Genomic DNA, 27,415 nt, shown 5'->3' with positions numbered 1-27,415 from the left:
TATTGATAATAGGCCAGTAGAAGAAAATGATTATTTTCTCCTCATAAAATGTGGATTTATGAGTATTAATGAACTGAAAATTATATAACTTTTGGGTGGTTAAAAGAAATGGATTCTAATGTTTAAGACGTTTATGTTTGTGAATACTGTCTATCAATTCAGGTTATTTATTATACATAATGCAAAACGTAATTTACACGGTTCTCTGAGCCGAAGGCGGTGCTTAGCATCTCGATTTATATTTAGAAGAAAGGAGGGACTAAAGTCAAGAACAGCCCACTATGGTTCAAAGTAAAGTATGAATGTTAGTGTTGCTGGACTGTGAGGAGATGTCACGTTGTCCTCTTTGAATATGAGGTAAAACTATTACTTTCTTTGACATATTTGAGTGTCTTAGTTGTAATTGTGTCTCTATACTTTCTGTTAATTCACCTCGTTCTCTGGTTGAAATGCGCTTGTGTTTGCGTGGAGGGTTGGCAAGAAATTCTTGGTACGATTCATGTAATGCAGAAGAATCGAATAGATCATGGGTGGAACTACCCTTTCCTTTTTGTATCTACTTTACTGACGCCGACTACCTAAAAATCACGAGTTGCGAATTAACGTGTGGTTTTGGGAATGGTGTAGATATTTTATAATGTCTAAATTCCATAACCAACACAGGGTGTAAAGAAATGCCAAGACAACATCTTAACAAAGCATTTGTTCGTGTGTAGAATATGCCTTCAAACTATTTTCTCTGAAGTTGCCCTGATTGAATATAAGTATAATAATCGGCTATGAATATCACTACAATAATCTGTTTGTTATATATATTTTGTGAAAGGCTTTTAACCTATATGTGAGAAAAATGAGGGATAACCAATAAGATGTGTTTGCACTCTTCAGTATATGATCGTAAAGCACCTGTTATTTTGTTCCTGCTACAGGTCCGAATCAACACTGGGTCATCAGAGATGCTGAGGCAAAAAATCAAGGACTTGCAAGCTCCTGATTTAAAAACGAAATTAATACTTTGTTTCATTTCCTATCCGTTTTTGTCGGTCAATCCCAAAGGTTTAATTTAGGACTATTTCTGCTGAATAAACCTGTCAACATATTCCAGTTCACCTGTTTCAACCGTCTCAATGGCGTTTTTAATGAAAAAGAAGAGGTTCAAGTTTCAAATCCATTTTACATTGGACGAGCTCACGGCCGTACCGTTTGTCAATGGGGTACTTTTTTGCAAGATCCGATTGTTGGACGGTGGGGACTTTGCCGTCTCATCATCCAGGTAAAAACGATTCTCATTTATTTTTTCACTGTGCATTTTGTGCATGGGGTAGGCTATTGCTAGCCTGTGTGTACCAGTCTGTTTAGCTATCATTCCACTCCTTGCCACTCCTTATCATGTTTTGCAGAAACAAACTGGCACCCAGTCTAGGCTATTGCCCGAATGTCCTGAAAGCTTGATTTGATCAATGTAGGCACAAGAGGGATTAGCCTGAATATACATACATAATAGATGACAGATGGATCACACCTTTCAGGATTGTAAACAGAGGATTATTAGGTAGCTTTTATAAGCAAGATCATTTTTCTAAACATCATACACTCTTAGAAAAAAGGGTTCTTATGCTGTCTGTGGAAAGGGTTCTACATAGAACCGAAAAGGGTTCTACCTGGATCCAAAAGGGTTTTACCTGGAACCAAAACTAGTTATTTAAAGGGTTCTCCTATGAGGACAGCCAAAGAACCATTTTAGGTTCTAGATTGCACATTTTTTTCCTAAGAGTGTATATTATCTAAGAGAATAATAGGATCTCCCGCTCTGGCTGCTTGGATCCCCGCCAAAAATGTAGTCAGGGCTTGTGCCTTATTTGTTTCTTTGTTGCAGTTTTGTCACGCTTTGCCTGTTTCTGATCCTTTGCTGTGTACAGACACCAAATAACAATTCTTGCAGTTTGATCAATGGAATGATATGGGGATATGTCCATTTTATCCCGTGTCATATTGTGACAGATGCATTGTTTCTATGCAACACATAGTAATAACTCAGTAATATCACAGTTTCTACAACAAAACCTTTTCAGAGTACTTTTTAAACTTGCCATTTGACACCAATAGTTTCCAAGACATTATGAATAAGTACCTGTAGATAGGTAAATGCCACAGATGGTTATATCAGTGTATTGCTTTTCAAAGGCTTGCTGTGATTGTGTGTGAGTGTTCCTGTCGTTTGCCTCTCACACTCAGCGTTCAAGTTGGCACACAGTGGTGGCAGGGACCTTTTCCAAACAACTCTTGCCCTACTCATTTGTTCTGAGTTAAATGTCAAGTGTAGACCGACAAGATGCTGGTGGACAGTTAGCCTTCCTAGGCTTGGTTCATTTAAGTTAATTGCATTCCTACATTCTTCTGACACCACGTGGGTGTCTCCGTGTTTTATTATGTGATACATTGAAATGCAGTGATTTATATCACAGGTGTGGGGGATATGTTGAAATCCATAGATTCCTGTGGAACTCCAGAGCCTAACATTCCTTCTCATCTGGATAACAGCTGTAAACCCCCATAGAGGGTCTGATATATGTCACCCAGACAGGGTGGCCTACATGTTAATGGATTTCTACTCCCTGTATATAGTCATGTTATTTTCTGCTCCCTGTATATAGCCATGTTATTTTCATTTTCTACTCCCTGTATATAGCCATGTTATTTTCTGCTCCCTGTATATAGCCATGATATTTCCTACTCCCTGTATATAGCCATGTTATTTTATACTCCCTGTATATAGCCATGTTATTTTCTACTCCCTGTATATAGGCATGTTACTTTCTACTCCCTGTATATAGCCATGTTATTTTCTACTCCCTGTATATAGCCATGATATTTTCTACTCCCTGTATATAGCCATGTTATTTTCTACTCCCTGTATATAGCCATGTTATTTTCTACTCCCTGTATATAGTCATGTTATTTTCTACTCCCTGTATATAGTCATGTTAGTTTCTACTCCCTGTATATAGCCATGTTATTTTCTGCTCCCTGTATATAGTCATGTTATTTTCTGCTCCCTGTATATAGCCATGTTATTTTCTACTCCCTGTATATAGCCATGTTATTTTCTGCTCCCTGTATATAGCCATGTTATTTTCTGCTCCCTGTATATAGCCATGTTATTTTCTGCTCCCTGTATATAGCCATGTTATTTTCTGCTCCCTGTATATAGCCATGTTATTTTCATTTTCTGCTCCCTGTATATAGCCATGTTATTTTCTACTCCCTGTATATAGCCATGTTATTTTCTGCTCCCTGTATATAGCCATGTTATTTTCTGCTCCCTGTATATAGTCCTGTTATTTTCTGCTCCCTGTATATAGCCATGTTATTTTCATTTTCTACTCCCTGTATATAGCCATGTTATTTATACTCCCTGTATATAGCCATGTTATTTTCTGCTCCCTGTATATAGCCATGTTATTTTATACTCCCTGTATATAGCCATGTTATTTTATACTCCCTGTATATAGCCATGTTATTTTCTACTCCCTGTATATAGCCATGTTATTTTCTACTCCCTGTATATAGCCATGTTATTTTCATTTTCTACTCCCTGTATATAGTCATGTTATTTTCTACTCCCTGTATATAGCCATGTTATTTTCATTTTCTACTCCCTGTATATAGCCATGTTATTTTCTACTCCCTGTACATAGCCATGTTATTTTCTACTCCCTGTATATACCCATGTTATTTTCTACTCCCTGTATATAGCCATGATATTTTCTACTCCCTGTATATAGCCATGTTACTTTCTACTCCCTGTATATAGTCATGTTATTTTCATTTTATACTCCCTGTATATAGCCATGTTATTTTCTGCTCCCTGTATATAGCCATGTTATTTTCTACTCCCTGTATATAGCCATGTTATTTTCTGCTCCCTGTATATAGTCATGTTATTTTCTACTCCCTGTATATAGCCATGTTATTTTCTACTCCCTGTATATAGCCATGTTATTTTCTACTCCCTGTATATAGTCATGTTATTTTCTGGTCCCTGTATATAGCCATGTTATTTTATACTCCCTGTATATAGCCATGTTATTTTCTACTCCCTGTATATAGCCATGTTATTTTCTACTCCCTGTATATAGCCATGTTATTTTCTGCTCCCTGTATATAGCCATGTTATTTTCTGCTCCCTGTATATAGCCATGTTATTTTCATTTTCTACTCCCTGTATATAGTCATGTTATTTTCTACTCCCTGTATATAGCCATGTTATTTTCTACTCCCTGTATATAGTCATGTTATTTTCTGGTCCCTGTATATAGCCATGTTATTTTATACTCCCTGTATATAGCCATGTTATTTTCTACTCCCTGTATATAGCCATGTTATTTTCTACTCCCTGTATATAGCCATGTTATTTTCTACTCCCTGTATATAGCCATGTTATTTTCTACTCCCTGTATATAGCCATGTTATTTTCATTTTCTACTCCCTGTATATAGTCATGTTATTTTCTACTCCCTGTATATAGCCATGTTATTTTCATTTTCTACTCCCTGTATATAGCCATGTTATTTTCTGCTCCCTGTATATAGCCATGTTATTTTCATTTTATACTCCCTGTATATAGCCATGTTATTTTCTGCTCCCTGTATATAGTCATGTTATTTTCTGCTCCCTGTATATAGTCATGTTATTTTCTACTCCCTGTATATAGTCATGTTATTTTCTACTCCCTGTATATAGCCATGTTATTTTCTACTCCCTGTATATAGTCATGTTATTTTCTGGTCCCTGTATATAGCCATGTTATTTTATACTCCCTGTATATAGCCATGTTATTTTCTACTCCCTGTATATAGCCATGTTATTTTCTACTCCCTGTATATAGCCATGTTATTTTCTACTCCCTGTATATAGCCATGTTATTTTCTACTCCCTGTATATAGCCATGTTATTTTCATTTTCTACTCCCTGTATATAGTCATGTTATTTTCTACTCCCTGTATATAGCCATGTTATTTTCATTTTCTACTCCCTGTATATAGCCATGTTATTTTCTACTCCCTGTACATAGCCATGTTATTTTCTACTCCCTGTATATACCCATGTTATTTTCTACTCCCTGTATATAGCCATGATATTTTCTACTCCCTGTATATAGCCATGTTACTTTCTACTCCCTGGATATAGTCATGTTATTTTCTGCTCCCTGTATATAGCCATGTTATTTTCTACTCCCTGTATATAGCCATGTTATTTTCTACTCCCTGTATATACCCATGTTATTTTCTGCTCCCTGTATATAGTCATGTTATTTTCTACTCCCTGTATATAGCCATGTTATTTTCTACTCCCTGTATATAGTCATGTTATTTTCTGGTCCCTGTATATAGCCATGTTATTTTCTACTCCCTGTATATAGCCATGTTACTTTCTGCTCCCTGTATATAGCCATGTTATTTTCTACTCCCTGTATATAGCCATGTTATTTTATACTCCCTGTATATAGTCATGTTATTTTCTACTCCCTGTATATAGCCATGTTATTTTCATTTTCTACTCCCTGTATATAGCCATGTTACTTTCTGCTCCCTGTATATAGCCATGTTATTTTCTACTCCCTGTATATAGCCATGTTATTTTCTGCTCCCTGTATATAGCCATGTTATTTTCATTTTCTACTCCCTGTATATAGCCATGTTATTTTCTACTCCCTGTATATAGCCATGTTATTTTCATTTTCTACTCCCTGTATATAGTCATGTTATTTTCTACTCCCTGTATATAGCCATGTTATTTTCATTTTCTACTCCCTGTATATAGCCATGTTATTTTCTACTCCCTGTACATAGCCATGTTATTTTCTACTCCCTGTATATACCCATGTTATTTTCTACTCCCTGTATATAGCCATGATATTTTCTACTCCCTGTATATAGCCATGTTACTTTCTACTCCCTGTATATAGTCATGTTATTTTCATTTTATACTCCCTGTATATAGCCATGTTATTTTCTGCTCCCTGTATATAGCCATGTTATTTTATACTCCCTGTATATAGCCATGTTATTTTCTGCTCCCTGTATATAGTCATGTTATTTTCTACTCCCTGTATATAGTCATGTTATTTTCTGCTCCCTGTATATAGCCATGTTATTTTCTACTCCCTGTATATAGTCATGTTATTTTCTGGTCCCTGTATATAGCCATGTTATTTTATACTCCCTGTATATAGCCATGTTATTTTCTACTCCCTGTATATAGCCATGTTATTTTCTACTCCCTGTATATAGCCATGTTATTTTCTGCTCCCTGTATATAGCCATGTTATTTTCTGCTCCCTGTATATAGCCATGTTATTTTCATTTTCTACTCCCTGTATATAGTCATGTTATTTTCTACTCCCTGTATATAGCCATGTTATTTTCTACTCCCTGTATATAGTCATGTTATTTTCTGGTCCCTGTATATAGCCATGTTATTTTATACTCCCTGTATATAGCCATGTTATTTTCTACTCCCTGTATATAGCCATGTTATTTTCTACTCCCTGTATATAGCCATGTTATTTTCTACTCCCTGTATATAGCCATGTTATTTTCTACTCCCTGTATATAGCCATGTTATTTTCATTTTCTACTCCCTGTATATAGTCATGTTATTTTCTACTCCCTGTATATAGCCATGTTATTTTCATTTTCTACTCCCTGTATATAGCCATGTTATTTTCTGCTCCCTGTATATAGCCATGTTATTTTCATTTTATACTCCCTGTATATAGCCATGTTATTTTCTGCTCCCTGTATATAGTCATGTTATTTTCTGCTCCCTGTATATAGTCATGTTATTTTCTACTCCCTGTATATAGTCATGTTATTTTCTACTCCCTGTATATAGCCATGTTATTTTCTACTCCCTGTATATAGTCATGTTATTTTCTGGTCCCTGTATATAGCCATGTTATTTTATACTCCCTGTATATAGCCATGTTATTTTCTACTCCCTGTATATAGCCATGTTATTTTCTACTCCCTGTATATAGCCATGTTATTTTCTACTCCCTGTATATAGCCATGTTATTTTCTACTCCCTGTATATAGCCATGTTATTTTCATTTTCTACTCCCTGTATATAGTCATGTTATTTTCTACTCCCTGTATATAGCCATGTTATTTTCATTTTCTACTCCCTGTATATAGCCATGTTATTTTCTACTCCCTGTACATAGCCATGTTATTTTCTACTCCCTGTATATACCCATGTTATTTTCTACTCCCTGTATATAGCCATGATATTTTCTACTCCCTGTATATAGCCATGTTACTTTCTACTCCCTGGATATAGTCATGTTATTTTCTGCTCCCTGTATATAGCCATGTTATTTTCTACTCCCTGTATATAGCCATGTTATTTTCTACTCCCTGTATATACCCATGTTATTTTCTGCTCCCTGTATATAGTCATGTTATTTTCTACTCCCTGTATATAGCCATGTTATTTTCTACTCCCTGTATATAGTCATGTTATTTTCTGGTCCCTGTATATAGCCATGTTATTTTCTACTCCCTGTATATAGCCATGTTACTTTCTGCTCCCTGTATATAGCCATGTTATTTTCTACTCCCTGTATATAGCCATGTTATTTTATACTCCCTGTATATAGTCATGTTATTTTCTACTCCCTGTATATAGCCATGTTATTTTCATTTTCTACTCCCTGTATATAGCCATGTTACTTTCTGCTCCCTGTATATAGCCATGTTATTTTCTACTCCCTGTATATAGCCATGTTATTTTCTGCTCCCTGTATATAGCCATGTTATTTTCATTTTCTACTCCCTGTATATAGCCATGTTATTTTCTACTCCCTGTATATAGCCATGTTATTTTCATTTTCTACTCCCTGTATATAGCCATGTTATTTTCTGCTCCCTGTATATAGCCATGTTATTTTCTACTCCCTGTATATAGTCATGTTATTTTCTACTCCCTGTATATAGCCATGTTATTTTATACTCCCTGTATATAGTCATGTTATTTTCTACTCCCTGTATATAGCCATGTTATTTTCTACTCCCTGTATATAGTCATGTTATTTTCTGGTCCCTGTATATAGCCATGTTATTTTCTACTCCCTGTTTATAGCCATGTTATTTTCTACTCCCTGTTTATAGCCATGTTATTTTCTACTCCCTGTATATAGCCATGTTATTTTCTACTCCCTGTTTATAGCCATGTTATTTTCTACTCCCTGTATATAGTCATGTTATTTTCTGCTCCCTGTATATAGTCATGTTAGTTTCTACTCCCTGTATATAGTCATGTTATTTTCTGCTCCCTGTATATAGTCATGTTATTTTCTACTCCCTGTATATAGCCATGTTATTTTCTACTCCCTGTATATAGCCATGTTATTTTCTACTCCCTGTATATAGCCATGTTACTTTCTACTCCCTGTATATAGTCATGTTATTTTCTGCTCCCTGTATATAGCCATGTTATTTTCTACTCCCTGTATATAGTCATGTTATTTTCTGCTCCCTGTATATAGTCATGTTAGTTTCTACTCCCTGTATATAGCCATGTTATTTTCTACTCCCTGTATATAGCCATGTTATTTTCTACTCCCTGTATATAGCCATGTTATTTTCTACTCCCTGTATATAGCCATGTTATTTTATACTCCCTGTATATAGCCATGTTATTTTCTGCTCCCTGTATATAGCCATGTTATTTTCTGCTCCCTGTATATAGCCATGTTATTTTCTGCTCCCTGTATATAGTCATGTTATTTTCTGGTCCCTGTATATAGCCATGTTATTTTATACTCCCTGTATATAGCCATGTTATTTTCTGCTCCCTGTATATAGTCATGTTATTTTCTGCTCCCTGTATATAGTCATGTTATTTTATACTCCCTGTATATAGCCATGTTATTTTCTACTCCCTGTATATAGCCATGTTATTTTATACTCCCTGTATATAGTCATGTTAGTTTCTACTCCCTGTATATAGTCATGTTATTTTATACTCCCTGTATATAGCCATGTTATTTTCTACTCCCTGTATATACCCATGTTATTTTCTGCTCCCTGTATATAGTCATGTTATTTTCTGGTCCCTGTATATAGCCATGTTATTTTATACTCCCTGTATATAGCCATGTTATTTTCTGCTCCCTGTATATAGTCATGTTATTTTCTGCTCCCTGTATATAGTCATGTTATTTTCTACTCCCTGTATATAGCCATGTTATTTTCTACTCCCTGTATATAGCCATGTTATTTTCTACTCCCTGTATATAGCCATGTTATTTTCTACTCCCTGTATATAGTCATGTTATTTTCTACTCCCTGTATATAGTCATGTTATTTTCTGCTCCCTGTATATAGCCATGTTATTTTATACTCCCTGTATATAGCCATGTTATTTTCTGCTCCCTGTATATAGTCATGTTAGTTTCTACTCCCTGTATATAGTCATGTTATTTTCTGCTCCCTGTATATAGCCATGTTATTTTATACTCCCTGTATATAGCCATGTTATTTTCTGCTCCCTGTATATAGCCATGTTATTTTATACTCCCTGTATATAGCCATGTTATTTTCTGCTCCCTGTATATAGTCATGTTAGTTTCTACTCCCTGTATATAGCCATGTTATTTTATACTCCCTGTATATAGCCATGTTATTTTCTGCTCCCTGTATATAGCCATGTTATTTTCTGCTCCCTGTATATAGCCATGTTATTTTCTGCTCCCTGTATATAGTCATGTTATTTTCTGCTCCCTGTATATAGCCATGTTATTTTCTGCTCCCTGTATATAGCCATGTTATTTTCTGTTCCCTGTATATAGCCATGATATTTTCTGCTCCCTGTATATAGCCATGTTATTTTATACTCCCTGTATATAACCATGTTATTTTCTGCTCCCTGTATATAGCCATGTTATTTTATACTCCCTGTATATAACCATGTTATTTTCTGCTCCCTGTATATAGCCATGTTATTTTCTGCTCCCTGTATATAGCCATGTTATTTTCTACTCCCTGTATATAGCCATGTTATTTTCTGCTCCCTGTATATAGCCATGTTATTTTCTGCTCCCTGTATATAGCCATGTTATTTTCTGCTCCCTGTATATAGCCATGTTATTTTATACTCCCTGTATATAGCCATGTTATTTTCTACTCCCTGTATATAGCCATGTTATTTTCTACTCCCTGTATATAGCCATGTTATTTTCTGCTCCCTGTATATAGCCATGTTATTTTCTGCTCCCTGTATATAGCCATGTTATTTTCTGCTCCCTGTATATAGCCATGTTATTTTATACTCCCTGTATATAGCCATGTTATTTTCTGCTCCCTGTATATAGCCATGTTATTTTCTGCTCCCTGTATATAGCCATGTTATTTTCTGCTCCCTGTATATAGCCATGTTATTTTATACTCCCTGTATATAGTCATGTTATTTTCTACTCCCTGTATATAGCCATGTTATTTTCTGCTCCCTGTATATAGTCATGTTATTTTCTACTCCCTGTATATAGCCATGTTATTTTCTGCTCCCTGTATATAGCCATGTTATTTTCTGCTCCCTGTATATAGTCATGTTATTTTCTACTCCCTGTATATAGCCATGTTATTCATTATTAATTGTGTATTTAGTCCTCGTGTCACAATTTCTATTTTTGTTTCAATTCTTTTTATCTTTAACTCTGCATTGTTTGAAAAGGACCTGTAAGCATTTCACTGTTAGCCTACACCTGTTGTCTACTAAGCATGTGAGAAATAAAATGTGATTTGATTTATAGTAGTGGCCTGTTAAGTAGTGGTGACACAACAACAGGGATAAGCAGTCTGTTGATCATCCCCTGCATTTACCCTAATGTAACCCCTGTGACTATAGCCCTACACTAGCCCAAGTCCATTTACCCTAATGTAACCCCTGTGACTATAGCCCTACACTAGCCCAAGTCCATTTACCCTAATGTAACCCCTGTGACTATAGCCCTACACTAGCCTAAGTCCATTTACCCTAATGTAACCCCTGTGACTATAGCCCTACACTAGCCCAAGTCCATTTACCCTAATGTAACCCCTGTGACTATAGCCCTACACTAGCCCAAGTCCATTTACTCTAACCCCTCAACATAGCCCTTCACCATAGCCCTTCACCATAGCCCTGCACTAGCCCAAGTCTACCCTAACCCCTCACCATAGCCCCTCACTGTAGCCCCTCACCATAGCCCCTCACCATAACCCCTCACCATAGCCCCTCACCATAGCCCCTCACCATAGCCCCTCACTGTAGCCCCTCACCATAGCCCCTCACCATAGCCCCTCACCATAGCCCCTCACCATAGCCCCTCACCATAGCCCCTCACCATAACCCCTCACCATAACCCCTCGCAATAGCCCCTCACCATAACCCCTCACCATAACGCCTCACCATAGCCCCTCACCATAACCCCTCACCATAGCCCCTCACCATAGCCCCTCACCATAGCCCCTCGCCATAACCCCTCGCCATAGCCCCTCACCATAGCCCCTCACCATAGCCCCTCGCCATAACCCCTCGCCATAGCCCCTCGCCATAGCCCCTCGCCATAGCCCCTCACCATAGCCCCTCACCATAACCCCTCACCATAGCCCCTCACTATAGCCACTCACCATAACCCCTCACCATAGCCCCTCACCATAACCCCTCACCATAGCCCCTCACCATAGCCCCTCACTATAGCCACTCACCATAACCCCTCACCATAGCCCCTCACCATAACCCCTCACCATAACCCCTCACCATAGCCCCTCACCATAGCCCCTCACCATAACCCCTCACCATAGCCCCTCACCATAACCCCTCACCATAGCCCCTCACTATAGCCACTCACCATAGCCCCTCACCATAACCCCTCACCATAGCCCCTCACCATAGCCCCTCACTAGCTACAGCCCTGTAGTCATAGTCCTCTGCTGTAGTTGTTTTGTTTCCTTTCCCCTCTCATCCCATGTTGCTTGAATGTATGATCTCATCCACCACTATCTCCCCTAGCATGACTGTCTTTGATGAAGACACCAGAGTCTAGTTAGCCTCTGTAGAGAGAGAGAGAGAGAGAGAGAGATCTGTCAGGGTATTATGCAGTTCTGTCTCCCCAGTGCCCCCCCCCCCCCCCATTTCCCTCGGGTGGGCCTTTGCCTTGCTTAATGGAGAACTCTGTCATCAAAGCACTTCATGTAATATTGTCTGGGGTGTAGGGTTGAAACAGTTGATTAGATACATGGTTAGATACTACAGAACTGGCCAATGTTATTGCCATCCCTCAGGGACTGTGTTTAAAGGGTTGTTGTTGCATCGCTGATTCTCGGGCCTATGTTGCTTGTATGAAAGGGCCTGAATTGAAAAAGAGACGTTGATGTGTGTCTCGACTCTGGAAGAGACTGAGTTGGCAACTTGGCAGCAACGAGAAGATGTTGCTGTAATGTTGTCAAGGCAACGCTGAATCGAAGGACTCTGACCTAACGTTGCTTCTCTTTGATTGTCAGCTCTGCAAACCAACCTCATTTGTAGTCTGGGTGCAAACTGTACATGTGTCAAAGGCAAAGCACCTAACTGCCATATACAATAGATACGAAGTCATAAGTCAAAGTCATTGTAGTAGTATTAGTAGAGGTCTTGGTGTCATTATTTACATCCTTGACCCTATGAACTCTGCAAAGCACAACAAAGGATTTGTCACTGGTAAAGAAGGTCAGTTGAACTCTACTCTAAGTAGAAGACAGATGTCTCACCGTATGCCACTACTAGCGACCCGGTGTGTGGCGCCTATATATAACACTTTAAGCTCTCTGACACACACAGGTGTCAATGGCTGTCCTGTTGTAGCCGGTTGTGGTGGCTGGTTTTACATAGATAACGAGATTGAAGGCTGGAGTTTTACATAGATAATGAGTTTGAAGGCTGGAGTTTTGCATAGAGGATGAGGTTGAAGGCTGGGGTTTTACATAGAGGATGAGGTTGAAGGCTGGGGTTTTACATAGAGGATGAGGTTGAAGGCTGGGGTTTTGCATAGAGGATGAGGTTGAAGACTGGGGTTTTACATAGAGGATGAGGTTGAAGACTGGGGTTTTACATAGAGGATGAGGTTGAAGGCTGGGGTTTTACATAGAGGATGAGATTGAAGGCTGGAGTTTTGCATAGAGGATGAGATTGAAGACTGGGGTTTTGCATAGAGGATGAGGTTGAAGACTGGGGTTTTGCATAGAGGATGAGGTTGAAGACTGGGGTTTTGCATAGAGGATGAGGTTGAAGACTGGGGTTTTGCATAGAGGATGAGGTTGAAGTCTGGGGTTTTGCATAGAGGATGAGGTTGAAGGCTGGGGTTTTACATAGAGGATGAGGTTGAAGGCTGGGGTTTTACATAGAGGATGAGGTTGAAGGCTGGGGTTTTGCATAGAGGATGAGGTTGAAGGCTGGGGTTTTGCATAGAGGATGAGGTTGAAGACTGGGGTTTTACATAAAGGATGAGGTTGAAGACTGGGGTTTTACATAAAGGATGAGATTGAAGACTGGGGTTTTACAAAGAGGATGAGGTTGAAGGCTGGGGTTTTGCATAGAGGATGAGATTGAAGACTGGGGTTTTACATAGAGGATGAGGTTGAAGGCTGGGGTTTTGCATAGAGGATGAGGTTGAAGACTGGGGTTTTACATAGAGGATGAGGTTGAAGGCTGGGGTTTTGCATAGAGGATGAGGTTGAAGACTGGGGTTTTACATAGAGGATGAGGTTGAAGGCTGGGGTTTTACATAGAGGATGAGATTGAAGGCTGGAGTTTTGCATAGAGGATGAGGTTGAAGACTGGGGTTTTGCATAGAGGATGAGGTTGAAGACTGGGGTTTTGCATAGAGGATGAGGTTGAAGTCTGGGGTTTTGCATAGAGGATGAGGTTGAAGGCTGGGGTTTTACATAGAGGATGAGGTTGAAGGCTGGGGTTTTACATAGAGGATGAGGTTGAAGGCTGGGGTTTTGCATAGAGGATGAGGTTGAAGGCTGGGGTTTTGCATAGAGGATGAGGTTGAAGACTGGGGTTTTACATAAAGGATGAGGTTGAAGACTGGGGTTTTACATAAAGGATGAGATTGAAGACTGGGGTTTTACAAAGAGGATGAGGTTGAAGGCTGGGGTTTTGCATAGAGGATGAGATTGAAGACTGGGGTTTTACATAGAGGATGAGGTTGAAGGCTGGGGTTTTGCATAGAGGATGAGGTTGAAGACTGGGGTTTTACATAGAGGATGAGGTTGAAGGCTGGGGTTTTACATAGAGGATGAGGTTGAAGGCTGGGGTTTTGCATAGAGGATGAGATTGAAGACTGGGGTTTTACATAGAGGATGAGGTTGAAGGCTGGGGTTTTACATAGAGGATGAGGTTGAAGACTGGGGTTTTACATAGAGGATGAGGTTGAAGGCTGGGGTTTTGCATAAAGGATGAGATTGAAGACTGGGGTTTTGCATAGAGGATGAGGTTGAAGGCTGGGGTTTTACATAGAGGATGAGGTTGAAGGCTGGGGTTTTGCATAGAGGATGAGGTTGAAGGCTGGGGTTTTGCATAGAGGATGAGGTTGAAGACTGGGGTTTTACATAAAGGATGAGGTTGAAGACTGGGGTTTTACATAAAGGATGAGATTGAAGACTGGGGTTTTACAAAGAGGATGAGGTTGAAGGCTGGGGTTTTGCATAGAGGATGAGATTGAAGACTGGGGTTTTACATAGAGGATGAGGTTGAAGGCTGGGGTTTTGCATAGAGGATGAGGTTGAAGACTGGGGTTTTACATAGAGGATGAGGTTGAAGGCTGGGGTTTTACATAGAGGATGAGGTTGAAGGCTGGGGTTTTACATAGAGGATGAGGTTGAAGGCTGGGGTTTTACATAGAGGATGAGGTTGAAGGCTGGGGTTTTGCATAGAGGATGAGATTGAAGACTGGGGTTTTACATAGAGGATGAGGTTGAAGACTGGGGTTTTACATAGAGGATGAGGTTGAAGGCTGGGGTTTTGCATAGAGGATGAGGTTGAAGACTGGGGTTTTGCATAGAGGATGAGGTTGAAGGCTGGGGTTTTGCATAGAGGATGAGGTTGAAGGCTGGGGTTTTGCATAGAGGATGAGGTTGAAGACTGGGGTTTTGCATAGAGGATGAGGTTGAAGGCTGGGGTTGTGCATAGAGGATGAGGTTGAAGTCTGGGGTTTTGCATAGAGGATGAGGTTGAAGACTGGGGTTTTGCATAGAGGATGAGGTTGAAGACTGGGGTTTTACATAAAGGATGAGATTGAAGGCTGGGGTTTTGCATAGAGGATGAGGTTGAAGACTGGAGTTTTGCATAGAGGATGAGGTTGAAGACTGGAGTTTTATATACGGGGCCTAATGCAGATAACAGTTACAGTACAGAACTGGTCTTGTCTGGTATTTTCTTGTCTGGTCTGGTATTGTCTGGTCTGGTATTGTCTGGTCTGGTATTGTCTGGTCTGGTATTGTCTGGTCTGGTATTGTCTGGTATTGTCTGGTATTGTCTGGTCTGGTATTGTCTGGTCTGGTATTGTCTGGTCTGGTATTGTCTGGTATTGTCTGGTCTGGTATTGTCTGGTCTGGTATTGTCTGGTATTGTCTGGTCTGGTATTGTCTGGTCTGGTATTGTCTGGTCTGGTATTGTCTGGTATTGTCTGGTCTGGTATTGTCTGGTATTGTCTGGTCTGGTGTTGTCTGGTCTGGTATTGTCTGGTCTGGTATTGTCTGGTCTGGTGTTGTCTGGTCTGGTATTGTCTGGTCTGATATTGTCTGGTCTGATATTGTCTGGTATTGTCTGGTCTGGTATTGTCTGGTCTGGTATTGTCTGGTCTGGTATTGTCTGGTCTGGTATTGTCTGGTCTGGTATTGTCTGGTATTGTCTGGTCTGGTATTGTCTGGTCTGGTATTGTCTGGTCTGGTATTGTCTGGTCTGGTATTGTCTGGTCTGGTATTGTCTGGTCTGGTATTGTCTGGTCTGGTATTGTCTGGTATTGTCTGGTCTGGTATTGTCTGGTCTGGTATTGTCTGGTATTGTCTGGTCTGGTATTGTCTGGTCTGGTATTGTCTGGTCTGGTATTGTCTGGTATTGTCTGGTCTGGTGTTGTCTGGTCTGGTATTGTCTGGTCTGGTATTGTCTGCTATTGTCTGGTCTGGTATTGTCTGGTCTGGTATTGTCTGGTCTGGTATTGTCTGGTATTGTCTGGTCTGGTATTGTCTGGTCTGGTATTGTCTGGTCTGGTATTGTCTGGTCTGGTATTGTCTGGTATTGTCTGGTATTGTCTGGTCAGGTATTGTCTGGTATTGTCTGGTCTGGTATTGTCTGGTCTGGTATTGTCTGGTCTGGTATTGTCTGGTATTGTCTGGTCTGGTATTGTCTGGTCTGATATTGTCTGGTATTGTCTGGTCTGGTATTGTCTGGTCTGATATTGTCTGGTCTGGTATTGTCTGGTATTGTCTGGTCTGGTATTGTCTGGTCTGGTATTGTCTGGTCTGATATTGTCTGGTCTGATATTGTCTGGTATTGTCTGGTCTGGTATTGTCTGGTCTGGTATTGTCTGGTCTGGTATTGTCTGGTCTGGTGTTGTCTGGTCTGGTATTGTCTGGTATTGTCTGGTCTAGTATTGTCTGGTCTGGTATTGTCTGGTATTGTCTGGTCTAGTATTGTCTGGTCTGGTATTGTCTGGTCTGGTATTGTCTGGTATTGTCTGGTCTGGTATTGTCTGGTATTGTCTGGTATTGTCTGGTATTGTCTGGTATTGTCTGGTATTGTCTGGTCTGGTATTGTCTGGTATTGTCTGGTATTGTCTGGTATTGTCTGGTCTGGTATTGTCTGGTCTGGTACTGTCTGGTATTGTCTGGTCTGGTATTGTCTGGTCTGGTCATGTCTGGTAATGTCTGGTCTGGTATTGTCTGGTCTGGTATTGTCTGGTCTGGTATTGTCTGGTCTGATATTGTCTGGTATTGTCTGGTCTGGTATTGTCTGGTCTGGTATTGTCTGGTCTGGTATTGTCTGGTCTGGTGTTGTCTGGTCTGGTATTGTCTGGTCTGGTATTGTCTGGTATTGTCTGGTCTAGTATTGTCTGGTCTGGTATTGTCTAGTATTGTCTGGTCTGGTATTGTCTGGTCTGATATTGTCTGGTCTGGTATTGTCTGGTATTGTCTGGTCTGGTATTGTCTGGTCTGGTATTGTCTGGTCTGGTATTGTCTGGTATTGTCTGGTCTGGTATTGTCTGGTCTGGTATTGTCTGGTCTGGTATTGTCTGGTCTGATATTGTCTGGTCTGATATTGTCTGGTATTGTCTGGTCTGGTATTGTCTGGTCTGGTATTGTCTGGTCTGGTATTGTCTGGTCTGGTATTGTCTGGTCTGATATTGTCTGGTATTGTCTGGTCTGGTATTGTCTGGTCTGGTATTGTCTGGTATTGTCTGGTCTGGTATTGTCTGGTCTGGTATTGTCTGGTCTGGTATTATCTGGTATTGTCTGGTCTGGTGTTGTCTGGTCTGGTATTGTCTGGTCTGGTATTGTCTGGTCTGGTATTGTCTGGTATTGTCTGGTAATTTTGTTTCTGAGGTCTTGGCTGATTTCTTTTGATTTTCCCATGATGTCAAGCAAAGAGGCACTGATTTTGAAGGTAGGCCTTGAAATACATCCACATGTAAACCTCCAATTGACTCAAATTATGTCAATTAGCCTATCAGAAGCTTCTAAATCCATTACATCATTTTCTGGAATTTTTCAAGCTGGTTAAAGGCACAGTCAACTTAGTGTATGTAAACTTCTGACCCACTGGAATTGTGATACAGTGAATTATAAGTGAAGTAATCTGTCTGTAAACAATAGTTGGAAAAAGTACTTGTGTCATGCAGAAAGTAGATGTCCTAACCGACTTGTTAAAACTATAGTTTGTTAACAAGAAATTTGTGGAATGGTTGAAAAACGAGTTTTAATGACTCCAACCTAAGTGTATGTAAACTTCCGACTTCAACTGTATGTACATGAAGGTAGGGTAATGTGACTAGGCATCAGGATAGATAATAATAAGGTATTTGAGGTAGATATGTACATGAAGGCAGGGTAAAGTGACTAGACATCAGAATAGATAATAATAAGGTATTTGAGGTAGATATGTACATAAAGGCAGGGTAATGTGACTAGGCATCAGAATATATAATAATAAGGTATTTGAGGTAGATATGTACATGAAGGCAGGGTAAAGTGACTAGGCATCAGAATAGATAATAATAAGGTATTTGAGGTAGATATGTACATGAAGGCAGGGTAAAGTGACTAGGCATCAGGATAGATAATAATAAGGTATTTGAGGTAGATATGTACATGAAGGCAGGGTAAAGTGACTAGGCATCAGAATAGATAATAATAAGGTATTTGAGGTAGATATGTACATGAAGGCAGGGTAAAGTGACTAGGCATCAGGATAGATAATAATAAGGTATTTGAGGTAGATATGTACATGAAGGCAGGGTAAAGTGACTAGGCATCAGGATAGATAATAATAAGGTATTTGAGGTAGATATGTACATGAAGGCAGGGTAAAGTGACTAGGCATCAGGATAGATAATAATAAGGTATTTGAGGTAGATATGTACATGAAGGCAGGGTAATGTGACTAGGCATCAGGATAGATAATAATAAGGTATTTGAGGTAGATATGTACATGAAGGCAGGGTAAAGTGACTAGGCATCAGAATAGATAATAATAAGGTATTTGAGGTAGATATGTACATGAAGGCAGGGTAAAGTGACTAGACATCAGGATAGATAATAATAAGGTATTTGAGGTAGATATGTACATGAAGGCAGGGTAAAGTGACTAGGCATCAGGATAGATAATAATAAGGTATTTGAGGTAGATATGTACATAAAGGCAAAGGTAAAGTGACTAGGCATCAGAATAGATAATAATAAGGTATTTGAGGTAGATATGTACATGAAGGCAGGGTAAAGTGACTAGGCATCAGAATAGATAATAATAAGGTATTTGAGGTAGATATGTACATGAAGGCAGGGTAAAGTGACTAGGCATCAGAATATATAATAATAAGGTATTTGAGGTAGATATGTACATGAAGGCAGGGTAATGTGACTAGGCATCAGGATAGATAATAATAAGGTATTCGAGGTAGATATGTACATGAAGGCAGGGTAATGTGAATAGGCATCAGGATAGATAATAATAAGGTATTTGAGGTAGATATGTACATGAAGGCAGGGTAAAGTGACTAGGCATCAGGATAGATCATAATAAGGTATTTGAGGTAGATATGTACATGAAGGCAGGGTAAAGTGACTAGGCATCAGGATAGATAATAATAAGGTATTTGAGGTAGATATGTACATGAAGGCAGGGTAAAGTGACTAGGCATCAGGATAGATAATAATAAGGTATTTGAGGTAGATATGTACATGAAGGCAGGGTAAAGTGACTAGGCATCAGAATAGATAATAATAAGATATTTGAGGTAGATATGTACATGAAGGCAGGGTAAAGTGACTAGGCATCAGGATAGATAATAATAAGGTATTTGAGGTAGATATGTACATGAAGGCAGGGTAAAGTGACTAGGCATCAGAATATATAATAATAAGGTATTTGAGGTAGATATGTACATGAAGGCAGGGTAAAGTGACTAGGCATCAGAATAGATAATAATAAGGTATTTGAGGTAGATATGTACATGAAGGCAGGGTAAAGTGACTAGGCATCAGAATACATAATAATAAGGTATTTGAGGTAGATATGTACATAAAGGCAGGGTAAAGTGACTAGGCATCAGAATAGATAATAATAAGGTATTTGAGGTAGATATGTACATGAAGGCAGGGTAAAGTGACTAGGCATCAGAATAGATAATAATAAGGTATTTGAGGTAGATATGTACATGAAGGCAGGGTAAAGTGACTAGGCATCAGAATAGATAATAATAAGGTATTTGAGGTAGATATGTACATAAAGGCAGGGTAAAGTGTCTAGGCATCAGAATAGATAATAATAAGGTATTTGAGGTAGATATGTACATGAAGGCAGGGTAAAGTGACTAGGCATCAGAATAGATAATAATAAGGTATTTCAGGTAGATATGAACATGAAGGCAGGGTAAAGTGACTAGGCATCAGGATAGATATAATTAGGTATTTGAGGTAGATATGTACATGAAGGCAGGGTAAAGTGACTAGGCATCAGGATAGATAATAATAAGGTATTTGAGGTAGATATGTACATGAAGGCAGGGTAAAGTGACTAGACATCAGGATATATAATAATAAGGTATTTGAGGTAGATATGTACATGAAGGCAGGGTAAAGTGACTAGGCATCAGGATAGATCATAATAAGGTATTTGAGGTAGATATCTACATGAAGGCAGGGTAAAGTGACTAGGCATCAGAATAGATAATAATAAGGTATTTGAGGTAGATATGTACATGAAGGCAGGGTAAAGTGACTAGGCATCAGAATAGATAATAATAAGGTATTTGAGGTAGATATGTACATGAAGGCAGGGTAAAGTGACTAGGCATCAGAATAGATAATAATAAGGTATTTGAGGTAGATATGTACATGAAGGCAGGGTAAAGTGACTAGGCATCAGAATAGATAATAATAAGGTATTTGAGGTAGATATGTACATGAAGGCAGGGTAAAGTGACTAGGCATCAGGATAGATAATAATAAGGTATTTGAGGTAGATATGTACATGAAGGCAGGGTAAAGTGACTAGGCATCAGGATAGATAATAATAAGGTATTTGAGGTAGATATGTACATAAAAGCAGGGTAAAGTGACTAGGCATCAGAATAGATAATAATAAGGTATTTGAGGTAGATCTGTACATGAAGGCAGGGTAAAGTGACTAGGCATCAGGATAGATAATAATAAGGTATTTGAGGTAGATATGTACATGAAGGCAGGGTAAAGTGACTAGGCATCCGAATATATAATAATAAGGTATTTGAGGTAGATATGTACATGAAGGCAGGGTAAAGTGACTAGGCATCAGAATAGATAATAATAAGGTATTTGAGGTAGATATGTACATGAAGGCAGGGTAAAGTGACTAGGCATCAGAATAGATAATAATAAGGTATTTGAGGTAGATATGTACATAAAGGCAGGGTAAAGTGACTAGGCATCAGAATAGATAATAATAAGGTATTTGAGGTAGATATGTACATGAAGGCAGGGTAAAGTGACTAGGCATCAGAATAGATAATAATGAGGTATTTGAGGTAGATATGTACATGAAGGCAGGGTAAAGGGACTAGGCATCAGAATAGATAATAATAAGGTATTTGAGGTAGATATGTACATGAAGGCAGGGTAAAGTGACTAGGCATCAGAATAGATAATAATAAGGTATTTCAGGTAGATATGAACATGAAGGCAGGGTAAAGTGACTAGGCATCAGGATAGATAATAATAAGGTATTTGAGGTAGATATGTACATGAAGGCAGTTGAAAGTGACTAGGCATCAGGATAGATAATAATAAGGTATTTGAGGTAGATATGTACATGAAGGCAGGGTAAAGTGACTAGACATCAGGATAGATAATAATAAGGTATTTGAGGTAGATATGTACATGAAGGCAGGGTAAAGTGACTAGGCATCAGGATAGATAATAATAAGGTATTTGAGGTAGATATGTACATGAAGGCAGGGTAAAGTGACTAGGCATCAGGATAGATCATAATAAGGTATTTGAGGTAGATATGTACATGAAGGCAGGGTAAAGTGACTAGGCATCAGAATAGATAATAATAAGGTATTTCAGGTAGATATGAACATGAAGGCAGGGTAAAGTGACTAGGCATCAGGATAGATATAATTAGGTATTTGAGGTAGATATGTACATGAAGGCAGGGTAAAGTGACTAGGCATCAGGATAGATAATAATAAGGTATTTGAGGTAGATATGTACATGAAGGCAGGGTAAAGTGACTAGACATCAGGATATATAATAATAAGGTATTTGAGGTAGATATGTACATGAAGGCAGGGTAAAGTGACTAGGCATCAGGATAGATCATAATAAGGTATTTGAGGTAGATATGTACATGAAGGCAGGGTAAAGTGACTAGGCATCAGAATAGATAATAATAAGGTATTTGAGGTAGATATGTACATGAAGGCAGGGTAAAGTGACTAGGCATCAGGATAGATAATAATAAGGTATTTGAGGTAGATATGTACATGAAGGCAGGGTAAAGTGACTAGGCATCAGGATAGATAATAATAAGGTATTTGAGGTAGATATGTACATAAAGGCAGGGTAAAGTGACTAGGCATCAGAATAGATAATAATAAGGTATTTGAGGTAGATCTGTACATGAAGGCAGGGTAAAGTGACTAGGCATCAGGATAGATAATAATAAGGTATTTGAGGTAGATATGTACATGAAGGCAGGGTAAAGTGACTAGGCATCCGAATATATAATAATAAGGTATTTGAGGTAGATATGTACATGAAGGCAGGGTAAAGTGACTAGGCATCAGAATAGATAATAATAAGGTATTTGAGGTAGATATGTACATGAAGGCAGGGTAAAGTGACTAGGCATCAGAATAGATAATAATAAGGTATTTGAGGTAGATATGTACATAAAGGCAGGGTAAAGTGACTAGGCATCAGAATAGATAATAATAAGGTATTTGAGGTAGATATGTACATGAAGGCAGGGTAAAGTGACTAGGCATCAGAATAGATAATAATAAGGTATTTGAGGTAGATATGTACATGAAGGCAGGGTAAAGGGACTAGGCATCAGAATAGATAATAATAAGGTATTTGAGGTAGATATGTACATGAAGGCAGGGTAAAGTGACTAGGCATCAGAATAGATAATAATAAGGTATTTCAGGTAGATATGAACATGAAGGCAGGGTAAAGTGACTAGGCATCAGGATAGATAATAATAAGGTATTTGAGGTAGATATGTACATGAAGGCAGTTGAAAGTGACTAGGCATCAGGATAGATAATAATAAGGTATTTGAGGTAGATATGTACATGAAGGCAGGGTAAAGTGACTAGACATCAGGATAGATAATAATAAGGTATTTGAGGTAGATATGTACATGAAGGCAGGGTAAAGTGACTAGGCATCAGGATAGATAATAATAAGGTATTTGAGGTAGATATGTACATGAAGGCAGGGTAAAGTGACTAGGCATCAGGATAGATCATAATAAGGTATTTGAGGTAGATATGTACATGAAGGCAGGGTAAAGTGACTAGGCATCAGAATAGATAATAATAAGGTATTTGAGGTAGATATGTACATGAAGGCAGGGTAAAGTGACTAGGCATCAGGATAGATAATAATAAGGTATTTGAGGTAGATATGTACATGAAGGCAGGGTAAAGTGACTAGGCATCAGGATAGATAATAATAAGGTATTTGAGGTAGATATGTACATGAAGGCAGGGTAAAGTGACTAGACATCAGGATATATAATAATAAGGTATTTGAGGTAGATATGTACATGAAGGCAGGGTAAAGTGACTAGGCATCAGGATAGATCATAATAAGGTATTTGAGGTAGATATGTACATGAAGGCAGGGTAAAGTGACTAGGCATCAGAATAGATAATAATAAGGTATTTGAGGTAGATATGTACATGAAGGCAGGGTAAAGTGACTAGGCATCAGAATAGATAATAATAAGGTATTTGAGGTAGATATGTACATGAAGGCAGGGTAAAGTGACTAGGCATCAGAATAGATAATAATAAGGTATTTGAGGTAGATATGTACATGAAGGCAGGGTAAAGTGACTAGGCATCAGGATAGATAATAATAAGGTATTTGAGGTAGATATGTACATAAAGGCAGGGTAAAGTGACTAGGCATCAGAATAGATAATAATAAGGTATTTGAGGTAGATCTGTACATGAAGGCAGGGTAAAGTGACTAGGCATCAGGATAGATAATAATAAGGTATTTGAGGTAGATATGTACATGAAGGCAGGGTAAAGTGACTAGGCATCCGAATATATAATAATAAGGTATTTGAGGTAGATATGTACATGAAGGCAGGGTAAAGTGACTAGGCATCAGAATAGATAATAATAAGGTATTTGAGGTAGATATGTACATGAAGGCAGGGTAAAGTGACTAGGCATCAGAATAGATAATAATAAGGTATTTGAGGTAGATATGTACATAAAGGCAGGGTAAAGTGACTAGGCATCAGAATAGATAATAATAAGGTATTTGAGGTAGATATGTACATGAAGGCAGGGTAAAGTGACTAGGCATCAGAATAGATAATAATAAGGTATTTGAGGTAGATATGTACATGAAGGCAGGGTAAAGGGACTAGGCATCAGAATAGATAATAATAAGGTATTTGAGGTAGATATGTACATGAAGGCAGGGTAAAGTGACTAGGCATCAGAATAGATAATAATAAGGTATTTCAGGTAGATATGAACATGAAGGCAGGGTAAAGTGACTAGGCATCAGGATAGATAATAATAAGGTATTTGAGGTAGATATGTACATGAAGGCAGTTGAAAGTGACTAGGCATCAGGATAGATAATAATAAGGTATTTGAGGTAGATATGTACATGAAGGCAGGGTAAAGTGACTAGGCATCAGGATAGATAATAATAAGGTATTTGAGGTAGATATGTACATGAAGGCAGGGTAAAGTGACTAGGCATCAGGATAGATAATAATAAGGTATTTGAGGTAGATATGTACATGAAGGCAGGGTAAAGTGACTAGGCATCAGGATAGATCATAATAAGGTATTTGAGGTAGATATGTACATGAAGGCAGGGTAAAGTGACTAGGCATCAGAATAGATAATAATAAGGTATTTGAGGTAGATATGTACATGAAGGCAGGGTAAAGTGACTAGGCATCAGGATAGATAATAATAAGGTATTTGAGGTAGATATGTACATGAAGGCAGGGTAAAGTGACTAGGCATCAGAATAGATAATAATAATGTATTTGAGGTAGATATGTACATGAAGGCAGGGTAAAGTGACTAGGCATCAGGATAGATAATAATAAGGTAGTTGAGGTAGATATGTACATGAAGGCAGGGTAAAGTGACTAGGCATCAGAATAGATAATAATAAGGTATTTGAGGTAGATATGTACATGAAGGCAGGGTAAAGTGACTAGGCATCAGAATAGATAATAATAAGGTATTTGAGGTAGATATGTACATAAAGGCAGGGTAAAGTGACTAGGCATCAGAATAGATAATAATAAGGTATTTGAGGTAGATATGTACATGAAGGCAGGGTAAAGTGACTAGGCATCAGAATAGATAATAATAAGGTATTTGAGGTAGATATGTACATGAAGGCAGGGTAAAGTGACTAGGCATCAGAATAGATAATAATAAGGTATTTGAGGTAGATATGTACATGAAGGCAGGGTAAAGTGACTAGGCATCAGGATAGATAATAATAAGGTATTTGAGGTAGATATGTACATGAAGGCAGGGTAAAGTGACTAGGCATCAGGATAGATAATAATAAGGTATTTGAGGTAGATATGTACATGAAGGCAGGGTAAAGTGACTAGACATCAGGATAGATAATAATAAGGTATTTGAGGTAGATATGTACATGAAGGCAGGGTAAAGTGACTAGGCATCAGGATAGATCATAATAAGGTATTTGAGGTAGATATGTACATGAAGGCAGGGTAAAGTGACTAGGCATCAGAATAGATAATAATAAGGTATTTGAGGTAGATATGTACATGAAGGCAGGGTAAAGTGACTAGGAATCAGGATAGATAATAATAAGGTATTTGAGGTAGATATGTACATGAAGGCAGGGTAAAGTGACTAGGCATCAGAATAGATAATAATAATGTATTTGAGGTAGATATGTACATGAAGGCAGGGTAAAGTGACTAGGCATCAGGATAGATAATAATAAGGTATTTGAGGTAGATATGTACATGAAGGCAGGGTAAAGTGACTAGACATCAGGATAGATAATAATAAGGTATTTGAGGTAGATATGTACATGAAGGCAGGGTAAAGTGACTAGACATCAGGATAGATAATAATAAGAGTAAAATAAAGAACAGAGTAGCAGCAGCAAATGATGAGTGTAAAAGTGTGTGAGTGTAATATGTATGTATGTTTGTGTTGTGTCTGTATGCGTGTGTGTTATGTGTGTGTGTGTGCGTATATAGTGTATGTGTGTCGGTTTTTTGTGGGAGTGTCAATGTAGTGTGTGTGAATGTGTATAAGGTGTCTTTATATACAGTGGCAAAAATAAATGTGTGAACCCTTTGGAATTACCTGGATTTCTGCATAAATTTCACATCAAATTTGATCTGATCTTCATCTAAGTCACAACAATAGACAAACACAGTGTGCTTAAACTAATAACACACACATTATTGTATTTTTCTTGTCTATATTGAATACATCATTTAAACATTCACAGTGGAGGTTGGAAAAAGTATGTGAACCACTAGGTTAATGGCTAATGAGTCAGGAGTCAACTAACCTGGAGTCGAATCAATGAGACGAGTTTGGAGATTTTGGTTAGAGCTGCCCTGCCCCATAAAAACACTCACAAAATTTGAATTTGCTATTCACAAGAAGCATTGCCTGATGTGAACCATGCCTTGAACGAAAAAGATCTCAGAAGACCTAAGATTAAGAATTGTTGCCTTGCATAATGCTGGAAAAGATTACAAAAGTATCTCTAAAAGTCAGTCCACGGTAAGACAAATTGCCTATAAATGGAGAAATTTCAGCACTGTTGCTACTCTCCCTAGGAGTGGCCGTCCTGCAAAGATGACTGCTAGAGCACAGCGCAGAATGCTCAATGAGGTTAAGAAGAATCCTAGAATGTCAGCTAAAGACTTACAGAAATCTCTGGAAGATGCTAACATCTCTGTTGACGAGTCTACAATACGTAAAACACTAAACAAGAATGGTGTTCATCGGAGGACACCATGGAAAAAGCCACTGCTGTCAAAAAAAACATTGCTGCACGTCTGAAATTTGCAAAAGAGCACATGGATATATAGGTGTATATAAGTTATGGTGCTGAAACGGCACTGTAAACGTTAGGTGTATATAACCTATGGTGCTGAAACGGCACTGTAAACGTTAGGTGTATATAACCTATGGTGCTGAAACGGCACTGTAAACGTTAAGTGTATATAACTTATGGTGCTGAAACGGCACTGTAAATGTTAGGTGTATATTAGAGGTTGACCGATTATGATTTTTTTCCAACGCCGATGCCGATTATTGGCCGACCAAAACCCCCGATACCGATTAATCGGCCGATTGTTTTATTTATTTGTAATAATGACAATTACAACAATACTGAATGAACAC

The 27,415-nt window shown here is 38.4% G+C and overlaps 1 protein-coding gene across 1 annotated transcript in view; it reads left to right on the top strand.

Moving 5' to 3' along the window:
* Positions 1-258: 258 nt before the first annotated feature.
* Positions 259-27,415, top strand: part of eeig1b (estrogen-induced osteoclastogenesis regulator 1b) — a 108,625-nt gene continuing 81,468 nt past the window's right edge. The window contains exons 1-2 of the mRNA XM_045693160.2: positions 259-357; positions 930-1,273. Of these exons, the coding sequence (XP_045549116.1) occupies positions 1,128-1,273 (146 nt within the window). The 5' untranslated portion in view covers positions 259-357; positions 930-1,127. The remainder of the gene's footprint in view (positions 358-929; positions 1,274-27,415) is intronic.

The sequence above is a fragment of the Salmo salar genome, chromosome 01, assembly GCF_965601325.2.
Source record: "Salmo salar chromosome 01, fSalSal1, whole genome shotgun sequence".
Taxonomy (NCBI): Eukaryota; Metazoa; Chordata; class Actinopteri; order Salmoniformes; family Salmonidae; genus Salmo; species Salmo salar.
Note: the sequence above shows the minus strand (reverse complement) of the source record. Positions and strands in the feature narration are given on the sequence as shown.